The sequence below is a fragment of the Vulpes vulpes genome, chromosome 1 (genome assembly GCF_048418805.1).
Source record: "Vulpes vulpes isolate BD-2025 chromosome 1, VulVul3, whole genome shotgun sequence".
NCBI classification, from domain to species: domain Eukaryota; kingdom Metazoa; phylum Chordata; class Mammalia; order Carnivora; family Canidae; genus Vulpes; species Vulpes vulpes.
The window spans coordinates 167796876-167810579 of NC_132780.1; the positions used below are offsets into that span (position 1 = coordinate 167796876).

Below are 13704 nucleotides of genomic sequence, written 5' to 3' on the forward strand. Positions count from 1 at the left end.
ACACCTGTTCTTTTTTTTTTTTTTAAGATTTTATTTATTAATTCATGAGAGACACACACAGAGAGAGAGAAAGAGAGAGAGAGAGAGAGAGAGAGAGAGGCAAAGACACAGGCAGAGGGAGAAGCAGGCTCCATGCAGGGACCCTGATGGTGGGACTCGATCCCGGGACTCCAGGATCATGCCCTGGGCCAAAGGCAGGCGCTAAACCACTGAGCCACCCAGGGATCCCCCACACCTTTCTCATCTGTAGTCTCAGCCTAGATATTTTTGTCAAACAAATACAAATCACCCTTTCCCTTTCCGTGATCCTTGTCCAAACTCCTTGCCCACTATAGGCCATTTTCTTTTTCAGTCTATTCATTTTGTTACTTTATTATATAATTTCAGCCTTAAGAAACAGATTTGTGAAAAATAGGTAAAATTGGCTAATGAGAAAGTCATTATTTTTAGACAAGGCTCATAAAAAGCATTTAAACTTTTGTTATGTATATTTCTTTCATGAGTAGCTTGCATCCTTGAATTATTTCCCATATGAAACATGGCAAAATATCAAAATTACAAATGTTAGTAGTTTCAGTAGTTTAGAACTTTTCATCTAAGCAACCCCCCAAATTAAACATAAGCCTTTAGAACCAGTCTCTAGGTTTTAATTTCTTAGGCAGATAATCATACCATTATCTATATAAGGCAAAATGGATTAATACCCATTGGATCCTTTTTTATTCTTCTTTACCTGTCAGTCTGATCAAACGATGATTCACCAGTCTGTACCCCTTACTCCTTTTGAGCCTGGCTCACAATTCATCTTAAGAAATCTTTCCTAATTATCTATACTCTGCTCTGATCAGCCTTTTGCTTTATACACCTTTGGTATGGTTTGGCATCCAGGTTATGGGGGACAGAAAAGGATATAACACCATTTTTGCAGAGACATAGTTTTAAATAGACGTATGCTTCTATTGCAATCATAAGTGCACTGATTTTAAATATACATGCATGGGCACCTGGGTGATTCAGTCAGTTAAGTATCTGATTTTGGCTCAGGTCAGGATCTCGGCATCCTGGGATCACATGGAGCTTGGCATTCAGTGGAGAGTCTGCTTCTCCCCTTCCCTCTCCATTTGTCCCTCCCCTTTGCTCTTGTTTTGCTCTCTCAAATAAATAAAGCCTTTTAGAAATAAATAAATAAATAAATAAATAAATAAATAATAAATGCGCATTATTTATGATGTGCATATGGTTTTCCTACTCTGTTCTCAAGCACTGTTGGTAGCATGGTCATGCTCAGGATTGTGATGGGTCCCAAGCTAAGCCCCTGCTTATTTGGTAGTTCTTTCAGGGCTTTCTCCTGTGCTTGAGAAGATGCAAGCTGCTTAGTAAACTGGTGATAGAGGGTTAACTTCATCCTCCTCAACTCCTTCACTGAAATCTACTGCCTTCTTTGCTTTCTAGTAGATTAAAAAGGCTAAGTTATTAAAACTCAGGGATAAGTTTCCCACTTAATTATCATGATGACAACTGACCTTTTTCCTGTAAAGTATTATGTTTAATTCATTCTTTTAGAGACTACTAATTTAAGTTGTATCTTACTTATTGCTTCTGTCCAATAAATTCTGGCATGGAGGATACTAAGCCAATGGTATATTTATATTCAGTGAACATTTAATTTAACATTTGGGTTATTCGCCTATACTCTTTGACTTGATTTTCTGCCCTGTAATGATCCAATTTTTTCCTTCTCCTCTTGCTCTTGTAGCAATAAGAAAAACATTGTGTTGTGTTTTCACCCCTTCCATAACAGCATGCATATTTCTGAAAGTGTCAGACTTCACCTTTGTATGCCTTTGGCTAGCACACATAAATTATCAAACTGTAGAATTTAATGAACTATCACATTTTTTGGTATTAAATATGAACATCTAAACTGCGAGCTACATCTCAAATGTACAGTACACTTCTTACATTATCTACTGTCAAGAAATGTGACTTTGTTATTGCACTTTGTGCATCTCTGTCCCTCCTATGTTAGAGACAGCAGAAGGCAGCACCCTCTCAAAGCAAAGAAACCTTTAGAGCCCCCTTCCTGCCTAGCTAAAGTCTCAAGGTTCCAATTTTAAAAGACCAAAATGGAAGAAGGGGATCTGGGCATAGTGCAGGAAGGTACAACCATCCTGCATAGGTATATTGAGCTGCCTTATGCCTCCAGAATCTGGCCCTTCTTACTGACCCATTGGTGGCCCTCACAAGCCTCACAAGCTCACAAGATGGCTACTCTGCCTCCAAGCAATGCATTGGTATTTCCAAGCAGAAACAATGGTGAAGAGGGAAGGCAAAGCTGCCTTCTACCAGCCTTTGCCTACTATTAAAGAGCTTCCCCAGAAGCCCCACGTGGTTACTTTTATTTCCATCTCTTTGAACAGAATTAGCCTCAAAAGAGACTGAAATAGACATTTTTAGTTGATCTATTGCCACCCTGAGCAAAACTGGGTTTCTTTTGATGAAAAGGGAGGAAGAATTAGATTTGGAATAAGCAAGTAGCAGGGCTGCTTCAAGGATAATAAGTCTCTACAAAAATGTCCAGTTAACCTTGACTGAATCTCAACTAAAACAATAATTAGGAAATTGGCATTATGAGTTGATAGCCTAATTTCAGAATATAAGTTTTAAAGTGAAATTTAGCAGCATGTAAAGAAAATTAATATTTTTCACCACTGAAAAAATATATTTGGAGATTTTAACTTTCTGAAGCCCAGCTTTAAGAATAGAAAAATAAATGTTTTGATTCTGAAAATACTCTACAAAAATATCTGGCGATTGTTCTACCCAGAAAGCATTTTCTCTTTTGAAGGTCCCCTATTATATAAAATGGGATTAGGTAATAATAAGTAGTCATGGGACTCTAGCAGCTTCATCTCAAGGTTCCTTCAATTCTTAAAGACCTGGACTGAAAGATAAGGTGATAGCATTTTTTTTTCAGATATATACAGCCATCTTGCTCAGATTTAGGGGTCATTCAGTCTTCCTGGCAGGATGTTCAGGCAAAACATTTGATTATTTTCCTGGTAAGCATGTTCCACCTGTGTTGGGTATTTTCCAATACTGATGTGATTCAATCGAGTTTGATGCTGAGTATAAAAATAACACCAGCATACAGTAAACTATTACCTTATTAACATTTATTTTTGTTTTTATTCAGTTTAGGCACTAATTCAGAAAGTGCCTGACCATATGATTAATCAGAGCAGGCAGCTGCCAGTGTGATGAAGTCTGGGAACTACAGGAAAGAGCTCCCCCACAGACATGCCATTTTAGCATGTTGAAAGGAAAGGGTGCTAAGGCACATGTTGGTTAAGTGCATACTGTCCCTAAAGAGAGAGAGTTAGTTTCAAATTACTATTCTATAACTGGTAAGATCTTAGAGTAAAAGAATGTATCAAATGATTTAGTATAGTCATTTAGGATAGTGGCAGATCCCAAGACAGATAAATTCTGGTAAGAGTAAAAGCGAAGTTCAAAACAGCATAGAGATAGGGCACTACAGAGGGGCTCCCAGCCCACCTGGAAGTAGAGCTAAACATACCCAAAGTAAGAATCTCAAAGCCAATGGAAAGATACCAAGACACACTCTGCCTGCTTCACACTCTTGCCCTGAAATTGCTTGGAATGCAATGGCATTTATCAGAAAGGAGAAATTCCCTTATTCTGTGATAAGCACAATTTGACAACTTTGTATTGTTCATAAAATTATGTTATACTTGAATACCAGGGTTAACTAAAATTTAATCTAAATCATTTCAAAAAAGAATACCCATTCAGTTCACAAAACACTAATGTATTTTAAGAGCCCAGTAGGATAAATGCTGTAATATATAGCTAATATTATCAATAGAAACCTAAAACCATTGCAACACTCCTGCCTAGATTATCATTATACAGACAGTACCCTGTTGTAGTTAAAGCTTCAAAGTGAATGAAATAAATGTGCCTTTTTAGAATAGAGTTTGTATTTCACTGCCACCTAATAATAATGTTAATGTCTAAATAGGTTAAGCAGGTATGTTTATAACAATAGTTCCAAGGAAGAATTATCTGTTAACTCACACAGGATTTGGACCATCTGTGGTCATTAGTGAGCTGGTTGACAAGTATTTAAGTATTGCTGACATGACCGGGTTAAACACATTTTTTAGTGTTTTAGTGATTTTTTTTTTTTAGTTTGGAAAAGGAAAGTATTTGAAAAGTACTTTAATAATGAAAAATGTCACTGTGATTCTCCTTCAGATAGTAAACAGTATGTATCTATAGTGGTTCATTTTACATTACTGTAATCACTGTTCAATTCAAAACAACAAATGTATATTGAGATCTACTATTGGCAAGAAAGACATTGTTTTAGGAATCATAGAAACTATAGTGATGGGAACACATATACTTGCTTCTCTTAAGCATATTTAGAATCTAAATGGGTGATGAAATAAATATAACCAACTAAATATAACCAACCAGAATGTAAGACAAATAGTTCAAATCTATAAAATTGAGGGGCTCGGGAAGGGCTCAGTGGATATGTGGCATCTGTGATAGGCACTGAAGGCCAATCAGCATCCTAGTAATTAGAGATTGATGAGCAAGGCCATTCTAGATCAAGAGAATCAGCACATAGATATTAGGTATATTCACTTAAGAATGTGGAGTCCACATTCTTAAGTGGACATACAGGCAGTTAGGATGTAGTTCTTATTACAAGCACTTTAAAAGAAAGTGTCAAATAGAAAAAGCAATCCTAAAATATGTATGAAAACAGAAAAGAACCTGAATAGCCATAGCAATCTTGAGAAAGAAGAACAAAGCTGGAGGCATCATGCTTCCTGATTTCAAACTATATTACAAAGCTGTAGTAATCAAAACAGTATGCCAGTATGCCTATTCCAGTATGGAATAGGCATAAAAACATGTACATAGATCAGTGGAGCATAATAGCTCAGAAATAAACCCACATATATATGGTCAATTAATTTATTACAAAAGAGCCAAGAAAGCACAATGGGGAAAGTAGACTCTTCAATAAATGGTGTTGGGAAAACTGGACAGCCACATACAAAAGAAGGAAACCGAAACACTACTTAAAATCATACAAAAATAACTAAAAATGAACTTGAATTAAAATTTAAAAAGACTTGAATTTAAGATCTGAAACCATAAAACTCCTAGAAGAAAACATAGGTGGTAAGCTCCTTGACATTGGTCTTGGAAATTAGTTTTTGGATTTCACACCTAAAGCAAAGGAAAAAAAAAGAAAAAGAAAAAGTAAAAGAAACAATTGGCATTACATCAAACTAAAAAGCTTCTGCACAACAAAGGAAACCATGAACAAAATAAAAGGTGGGAGAAAATATTTGCAAATCAAATACCAAATAAGGGCTTAATATCCAAAATATATAAAGGACTTACACAAGTTAATAGCAAAAACAATCCAATTACAAAATGGACAGAGGATCTGAATAGACATTTTTCCAAGCAAGACATATGTATGGCTAACAGGTACATGGAAGGATGCTCAACATAACTAATCATCAGGGAAATGCAAATCAAAACCACAATGAGATATCTCCTCACACCTTTCAGAATGCTATTATAAAAAGAGAGAAATCATAAGTGTTGGTCAGAATGTAGAGAAGAGGAAACCCTTGTGTTCCCACTATCAGTGGGAATGTAAATTGGGGAAAATATGGAAAATATTGTGGAGATTCCTTAAAAAATTAAAAATAGAATTACCGTGTGATCCAGAAATTCCAGTTCAGGGTATTTATCCAAAGACAAAGAAAACACTAATTCAAAAGTTTATATGTATGTCCATGTTCATTGCAGCATTATTTACAATAGCCAAGATATGGAAAGAACTTAAATATTCACTGATGGATGAATGGATATAGAAGATATGGTGTGTGTGTGTATATTTAAATATATATATATATATATATATATATATATATTTATATATGTACTGTGCACATACACACACATTACAATGGATTATTATTCAGCCATAATGAAAGAATGAAATCTTGCCATTGGTGACATGTATGGACCTGGAGGGCAATATGGTAAATGATATAAGCCAGACAGAAAAAATAAATAAATGCCATATAATGCAGTTATGTGTGGGATGTTTAAAAAAAACAAAACCAAGCTCATGGATCTAGAAAATGGATTTTTAGTTGCCTGAGGTGAGGGCTAGGGGGTGGATAAAATGGGTGAAGAGAATGGAAAGGTACAAATTTCCAGTTATAAAATGAATTTAAGTCATGGGGATATATGGGGATCCCTGGGTGGCTCAGCGGTTTGGCGCCTGCCTTCAGCCCAGGATGTGATCCTGGAGTCCTGAGATCAAGGCCCACATTGGGCTCCCTGCATGGAGCCTGCTTCTCCCTCTGCCTGTGTCTCTGCCTCTGTGTGTGTGTGTCTCATGAATAAATAAATAAAATCTTTTAAAAAAAAAGTCATGGGGATATAATGTAGATATGGTAACTATAGTTAATAGCATTATATTGCATATTTGAAAGGAGCCAGGAGAGTGGCTCTTGAAAGTCCTCATCACAAGAAAAAGGATTTGGTAACTATGTATAGTGATAGGTGTGACGTAGTCGTACTGTGGTGATCATTTTGCAATATATATAAATATCAAATCATTATGTTATACCTGAAGCTAACATGTTATGTCAACTATACTTCAGTAAAAAGAAAGTATATATTTAACTGTTTATAGAATCTCCTTGTTATGGAACACATTCCTCTGAGCTCTGTAAGAATGTTTCTTTTTATTTATGTATTATTAGAGTGGATAGATTTGGGGAATGTTTCCAATACATGTCTTTTTTTTAAATTTTTATTTATTTATGATAGTCACACACGGAGAGAGAGAGAGAGGCAGAGACATAGGCAGAGGGAGAAGCAGGCTCCATGCACTGGGAGCCCGACATGGGATTCGGTCCCCGGTCTCCAGGATCTCGCCCTGGGCCAAAGGCAGGCACTAAACCGCTGCGCCACCCAGGTATCCCTCCAATACATGTCTTAATAAGCAAATGATAAAGCCAGTTTACATATTTAATTCCTGTATCATGTTATGCTTTCCATTTCCACTTTTTAGGCCTTCTATTTTTTAAGATTTTATTTATTTATTTATTCATAGAGACACACACACAGAGAGAGAGAGAGAGAGAGAAGCAGAGACACAGGCAGAGGGAGAAGCAGGCCCCATGCAGGGAACCTGATGTGGGACTTGATCCTAGGTCTCCAGGATCACGTCCTGGGCCGAAGGCGGTGCTAAACCACTGCACCACCCGGGTTGTCCAGGCCTTACTTTGATTCAATTGATTTTCAACCTTCTAGGGCCAAACAGTAACTTCTTAAGACACATCTACATTTTTCCTCAAGACCAAGTATGTGATTCCACACAATCTAATCCTATTCCTCATTGATTTGTGTAGTCTTAGAATGAGATCATGTCTGGTCTCTTAGAGATCATAACCGAGTAATATACATTGAAACATACTCTTAAAACCCTACCTCAAAGATCCTTATGTTATTGGCAGGCATGTCATCCACTGGAAGTCTTTGCCACGACCCTGAATTCAACACACAAGACACCGTCAGGTATTCTCAGATTCATCTGAGTAATGAATTATAGCAGTGAAACAGAGAAAGGATTTTGATCTCTAAACCATAGAGAGAAAAAAGTCATTCACTAAGATGGCAAAGTTTTTGAAAGAAAGGAAATGTTCTCCTTTGTTCTCCCTCCATCCCAAAGGAATAGGAAGATGGACAGTGTTAATATATCAACAGTAATTTAATTTTATCCAAAAATTTAATATCTTTATTTGGCTATTTCTGAGCTGAACTACAACTAATATGTTTTTTAAAGAAGTTTGTTGTTTATTTGCAGGTGCAAGCCAGTTATGTGACACACTATGAAAATATTTTCTCCCTCTTCTGGGTTCTGGAGCAGCTTCTTCAAAAGGAAACCAAAGAAGGCAACACTTCAAGTGTAGTGCATGATGACCAAGAAATCAAGAAATTTCTTCAAAAGCATGATGAAAATATTTCCCAACTCTCTGATGCATTTCCTTTATTTACTCTTTATTTATGGAGACTGGGCATTCTCTTGAACTCAGTAGAAACGGTTGAAAGTAAATCACTTCCTTAGCAATTTACTAAATGTCAGAAACATACTGAAGTATGAAGATCTTCTGCTTAAAACATTTTCAAGATTTTTTAAATGAGTGTTTTAGGGACGCCTGGGTGACTCAGTGGTTGAGCATCTGCATTTGGCTCAGGGCGTGATCCCAGAGTCCTTGGGATTGAGTCCCTCATCAGGCTCCCTGCAGGGAGCCTGCTTCTCCCTCTGTCTATATCTCTGCCTCTCTCTGTCTCTCATGAATAAATTAAAAAATCTTTTTTAAAAAATGAGTGTTTTAAATGGATTTCTTAATATAATCATAAATTCAGTAGTTTTAAATTGTATATAAAAGATTATGAATCATATTTCTATACTAAAATCAGCCAGTTTCAGTTGAGAATGTCCTTATTTCCGTGTAACTGTTTTTTACCATAGTTACTCAATATAGTCTAGTTCTGTTCTCTATAATGGACCATTAATTGTCTATCTCATAAACAATATTTACATTTTAAAAGATTTATACATAATAGATACTAAAAGGCAATGGAAGAGATCTTAAAAGTTTTGTTGTTCATCAACACAGTCTTTAAGTGGTTATAAATGGAATTTTTAAAACTTTTTTCTTACAGAGTTGCATTTACAGAAGTTGCATTTACATTGTCTATCTTCTTAGAGGATGACTCTTTAACATTTATAAACCTAATAGCCCTCAATTTCATAAAATCATATTTGTCAAGTTCTTTGAAAGTACTAATTCATCATTTAAAATGTTTGGTTTTCAAGTGTTTTCATTCTGTTTATCATGTGTAATACTTCTGTTATTGTTAAAATGTAGTTAAGTCATTTATAATTAAATCATTAAGGATATTTTTACAAATCTAACATCTGCCCAGAAATATACTCATCAAAAGTATATTTATACTTATTAAAAATATTAGTTAAATATTCCAGTTACACAGTTTCATTGACTTTATTTCAATTATCAAATTCAAAACAAACTAGCTTAATGAGTACACATTATGTGTTTTCCTATAGTGCAATTTAGGGCACAACAAATATAGATTTACTTTGTAAATTATGTGTGATATTGTTTCATAAGTTAATTATCATTCCTAAATGCTGTTTTTAAAAAACGAATGTATATAAAATCATATCATCACCTGCCACAGGTTATTTTGGAATTATTTCTAGCTTTCTAGAAAAGAAAGCCTTTTTTAAAATAAAACTTAATGTGTAAGTCACCTATTGTGATGAAACAAATGACTGTAAAATCCCAGTGGCACACAGCAATAAATATGTCTCAAGTGTCTATGGGTCAGCCACTTGGGGATTGAGGCATCTGACCTGAGTTCTGCTGGAATGCTCTGCTCAGGTTGCAGATCCCACAGGGGTAGGCTCTTTATTATATATTGGGCTTTCATCTCTTCCACTAGTGCTCATTCAGGGGCCCAGGTTGAGAGGGAAGCAGCTACTCAGGGCAGTTTCTGTGGCAATGGCAGATTGGCAAAAGGAAGAGGGCTTAGTTGAGAAATGTTACACTGTGATTGTCCACATGCATTAGCCAAAGTACATCAAGTGGTCAAGCCCAGAGAAAAGAGGCAAGGAAGCACCCTCCCAGAATGGGAGAACTTGCAAAGTTACATGGCAAAGGCCATGGATACAGGAGAGAATGGAGAGTTGGGGCAAATAATTTACTGTAGCATACATACTAGTCAAACATGAGAAGGGTATTCCAGATCCTGAATTAAGAGAAATTTTTATAGTATTTGATTCTTGGGATTTGTATAGTTGATGACACCACACAAAATGACATCTCCACATCCTCACTCTTAATGATTAGACAAAGTTGGTAAATATATAAGCAACAGCAGTGGCCCTTGACCCACTGCAGCCAGCCAACATAATGATCCTAAGAAGTCTTTTGTAACTAGAACAGATTTCTTAATTCTAATAATCTTCCAAGCTTCATGGTCTGAAAATTAGCCTAGAAAATGTATTTATTTTAGAGGGACAGACAAGATGTTGGGATCATTGTTCACATACAAAATGGAGATATATATTATTTCCATCTGATACTATTTTTTTAAACACTTAACTTTTTTTTTTAAGATTTTCTTTATTTATTCATGAGAGACACAGAGAGAGAGAGAGAGGCACAGACACAGGCAGAGGGAAAAGTAGGCTCCATGCAGGGAGCCGGACGCAGGACTTGGTCCCAGATCCCCAGGATCATGCCCTGGGCTGAAGGCGGCGCTAAACCACAGAGCCACCAGGGCTGCCCTTAACTTTTAATCTATTATATGACATCTAACCCTTAATTATCCTGTGTTTCAGTCTCTAACAGTGTTAACTGTGCAGCACATTTAGTATTGAAGTCTCAATCTGCTGGTGAAAAAGAAGATAAAATGAAACATTTGTATCAATTTCAAACAAGTGATGTACGATAGAGAATGAATGATTTAAACTAGAATTAAAATGATTGAAGAATGTTGTAGCAATTAAGATTTGATTAATGTCAAACTCTAGAATTAAAAATAAAGAGGACCACAAGGTAATCCTAAAAATGGAAGAAATGATACTAAGTGCTGACATTCATATAATAAACCTATAACACTCATGTAGTATAGCTATAATAGGCGCCAGGCAGTGCAGTAAGTGTTTTATGTATATTTACTCTTTTTAATTCGCCCAACAGCCCTATGTGATAGGTAGCATTATTATGTGCATTTTAGAGAAGAGGAATTCTGGCAAAGGAATGTGCAAAGGTCACACCACCAGGACCTGGAAGACCTAGATTTCACCCCCAGGAATTCTATCTTCCAGTCCACACCTAATTAATCTGCTACACTTCCTGTTCATTATACTGATACTTCTAAAAATTTCACAAATACCATCTCTTGGCAGTTGTCATTGAAGCTTTATATGCCCTTAACTACAAATCTTATGTCATCGCAGTTATGAGCAAGCTGGCTTCTTAGCCCCTGCAGAGCGGCTGTCCTATCTACCACCAACTCGGAGCAACAGCAGATTTGTTCTTTTCTACATTGTAGCATTTTATTATAGTAAAGACTCTTCAGGTAAGTTACAGATCCTCTTTGATCAATTATGTTCTAAAAAGTACAAAGCTCTCTTTAAAGATGGGGTAGGTGAACTATCAGGCTGCAGTGCTCAACCCAGTGGGGGAGAAAACAAATCTGATTTTTTATCCTTGGATCTATAAAAAGATATTGGTGTTATCTATTGCAATCTTTTACAAACTTTTACTTTTCCATTATACTTGTTGGCATCCTATAGATAAAAGCAGTTATCTGAGAGAGGCAAGGAAAAAAGGCATTTACATTTCCAAATATTTATGTGAATTTGAGGATTTTTAAAAAATACTGATGGCTCTGGCTTATAATAACTATGTTTTGTTTATTCATCAAATATTAAACACCAACTTTGTGTACAAACCAGTTATTAGCACATATAAAATAAATATAATAAATTATAGCTTTTATCAAATTTATAGAGAATTTTGTTTTAGTGGTCACTATAATGACCCAACAACATCAATAGCTTGTATTTGCTGAAGGAGATAGAGTGATAACTTTTACCTAATTTAAAAAATAAAAATAAAAAGAATTTTTGTTATTGAAAGCCAATTCAATTTTAAAAATTACTTATAGAATTGGACGCACTAAATTCATCTGGTCAATAAACTAACTGCTCTTTTAAGAACTACCACTCAGAAAAAAAAAAAAAAACTGCCACTCAGGCACCCCAAATTTGTTACTCATTTCAAATGAATCAGGAATAACTGAATTTCCCAAAGTCTAATACTTTGAAATTTTAAGGCACATTGAGAGAAAACTAAAAAAAAAATTGCAGTTAAGTAATTTGGGATGATTTAATTTCTACTTTCTGAATAATTTCATATGTATTAAACCCTCCTATTCAGCAAAAACTTGATGGTATTTTTCTTTAAATTATTACAATCAACTTTATGAGTTTATTTATACTTTCTGCATTAGTCCTGGTATAGAATGATGAACATGCAGAGAGATGCAGACATGATGTTCTTTACTCTTAAGTAGGTACCCCCAAATAATACCAGAATGTTCAACTTCTTCCCAGAGTTCTATTTTTATAGATGAGGTAAATATAGCTTAGTTATAAATATATTATTCTATTTCTCAGACCTAGAGATGAAATCCCACCTTCTTTAAATGCTTCTGGAATATGGTGTGATAATAAATAAATAATTAATTAATGATTGCTTATTCTCAACTCTTGTGTTTAATTTACTTCCACCATGTGGCATCCTTACTACATTACTGTGAGCTCCAAGTTGCTTAAGGACAGCACCCCTGACATACTGAAGGAATAGAGCTATCACAGCTTTAACTTTAACGACATAACTACTAAGACATTTTCATGAATGATTAAGGAATTCAGGAGCATTAGAAATGCCAGACACTCAACCAGCAGGGAGAAGCATGTATTTGTTATTTCCCTCTCACATACACACTGAAATTCAACATTAATTTTGTAAAAAGAGATCCAATCTTTTGCAACTAATTCTAAAATTTGGGGGGGGGGGGGGGGGCAGAGGAGTCTCCTTTCTTATATTTTACCTTGTGATCTTTAAGGGATCCCACCACAAACATTGGCTACATCGTTGGTGCCTTTTGCCCTAACTTGCATCAGGGATATGGAGCAGGCCCCAGAACTGCCGTGCCATGACCATCCTCTCTTGGAGAGCTCCAGTGAGGGTGTTCTGAGAAGAGTAACCTCAGGTCTTTAAAATGGGTGGCTCCTTCACTTCCACAGTGGCCCAGGAGCAAGAAGTAGAGTTCACCACAGCTGATCAAGCACCTTATCTTGCAACTTGATAACATCTAAGAAAGGCATGTTTACTCCAATTATGAAACAAAACAAAAAAACTGAGCTGCAAATAACTCTATAGAAATGTGAGGATGTCTCTAACTCCAAATGAATACTGATGTAATTCCCATGTGTAAACTTAATAATTTCTGAAGCCAGTATGGTCTTGGTTCATGAGGTACTTTTCTTTTTTTAAAAGATTTTATTTATTTATTCACGAGAGACATAGAGAGAGGCAGAGACACAGGCAGAGGGAGAAGCAGACGCCATACAGGGAGCTGGAGGTGGGACTCGATCCCGGGACTCCAGGATCACATCCTGGGCCAAAAGCATACGCCAAACTGCTGAGCCACCCAGGCTTCCCGGTACTTTTCTTTTACACAGAATCTCTTCCACATAATATCATATAATCCATGTGCCTTTGTGCCATCACTTTATTAAGGCTGGTAATTAAAGCCAGCATACTAAAATTGGCATGTGCTAGGCATGCCATCAGGTTCTTTAAGTTATTATTTTGCTTATAATCCTTCTAATGACCTTTGAAGTTAAGTATATTATTATCCCCAGTTAGATGGGGAAGTAAGCCCAGAACATGTAAGTAATTTGCTCATGGTCACAGGACTGGGGAGAAAAAAAGAAATCAGAGCCATGATTAAAATAGG

At 36.0% G+C, this 13704-nt stretch overlaps 1 protein-coding gene across 1 annotated transcript in view; it reads left to right on the plus strand.

The window, feature by feature from the left end:
* Positions 1 to 12433, plus strand: part of MEI4 (meiotic double-stranded break formation protein 4) — a 210567-nt gene extending 198134 nt beyond the window's left edge. Inside the window, exon 5 of the mRNA XM_072735748.1 lies at positions 7943 to 12433. Coding sequence (XP_072591849.1) covers positions 7943 to 8203 — 261 coding nt within the window. The 3' untranslated portion in view covers positions 8204 to 12433. The remainder of the gene's footprint in view (positions 1 to 7942) is intronic.
* Positions 12434 to 13704: the final 1271 nt, after the last annotated feature.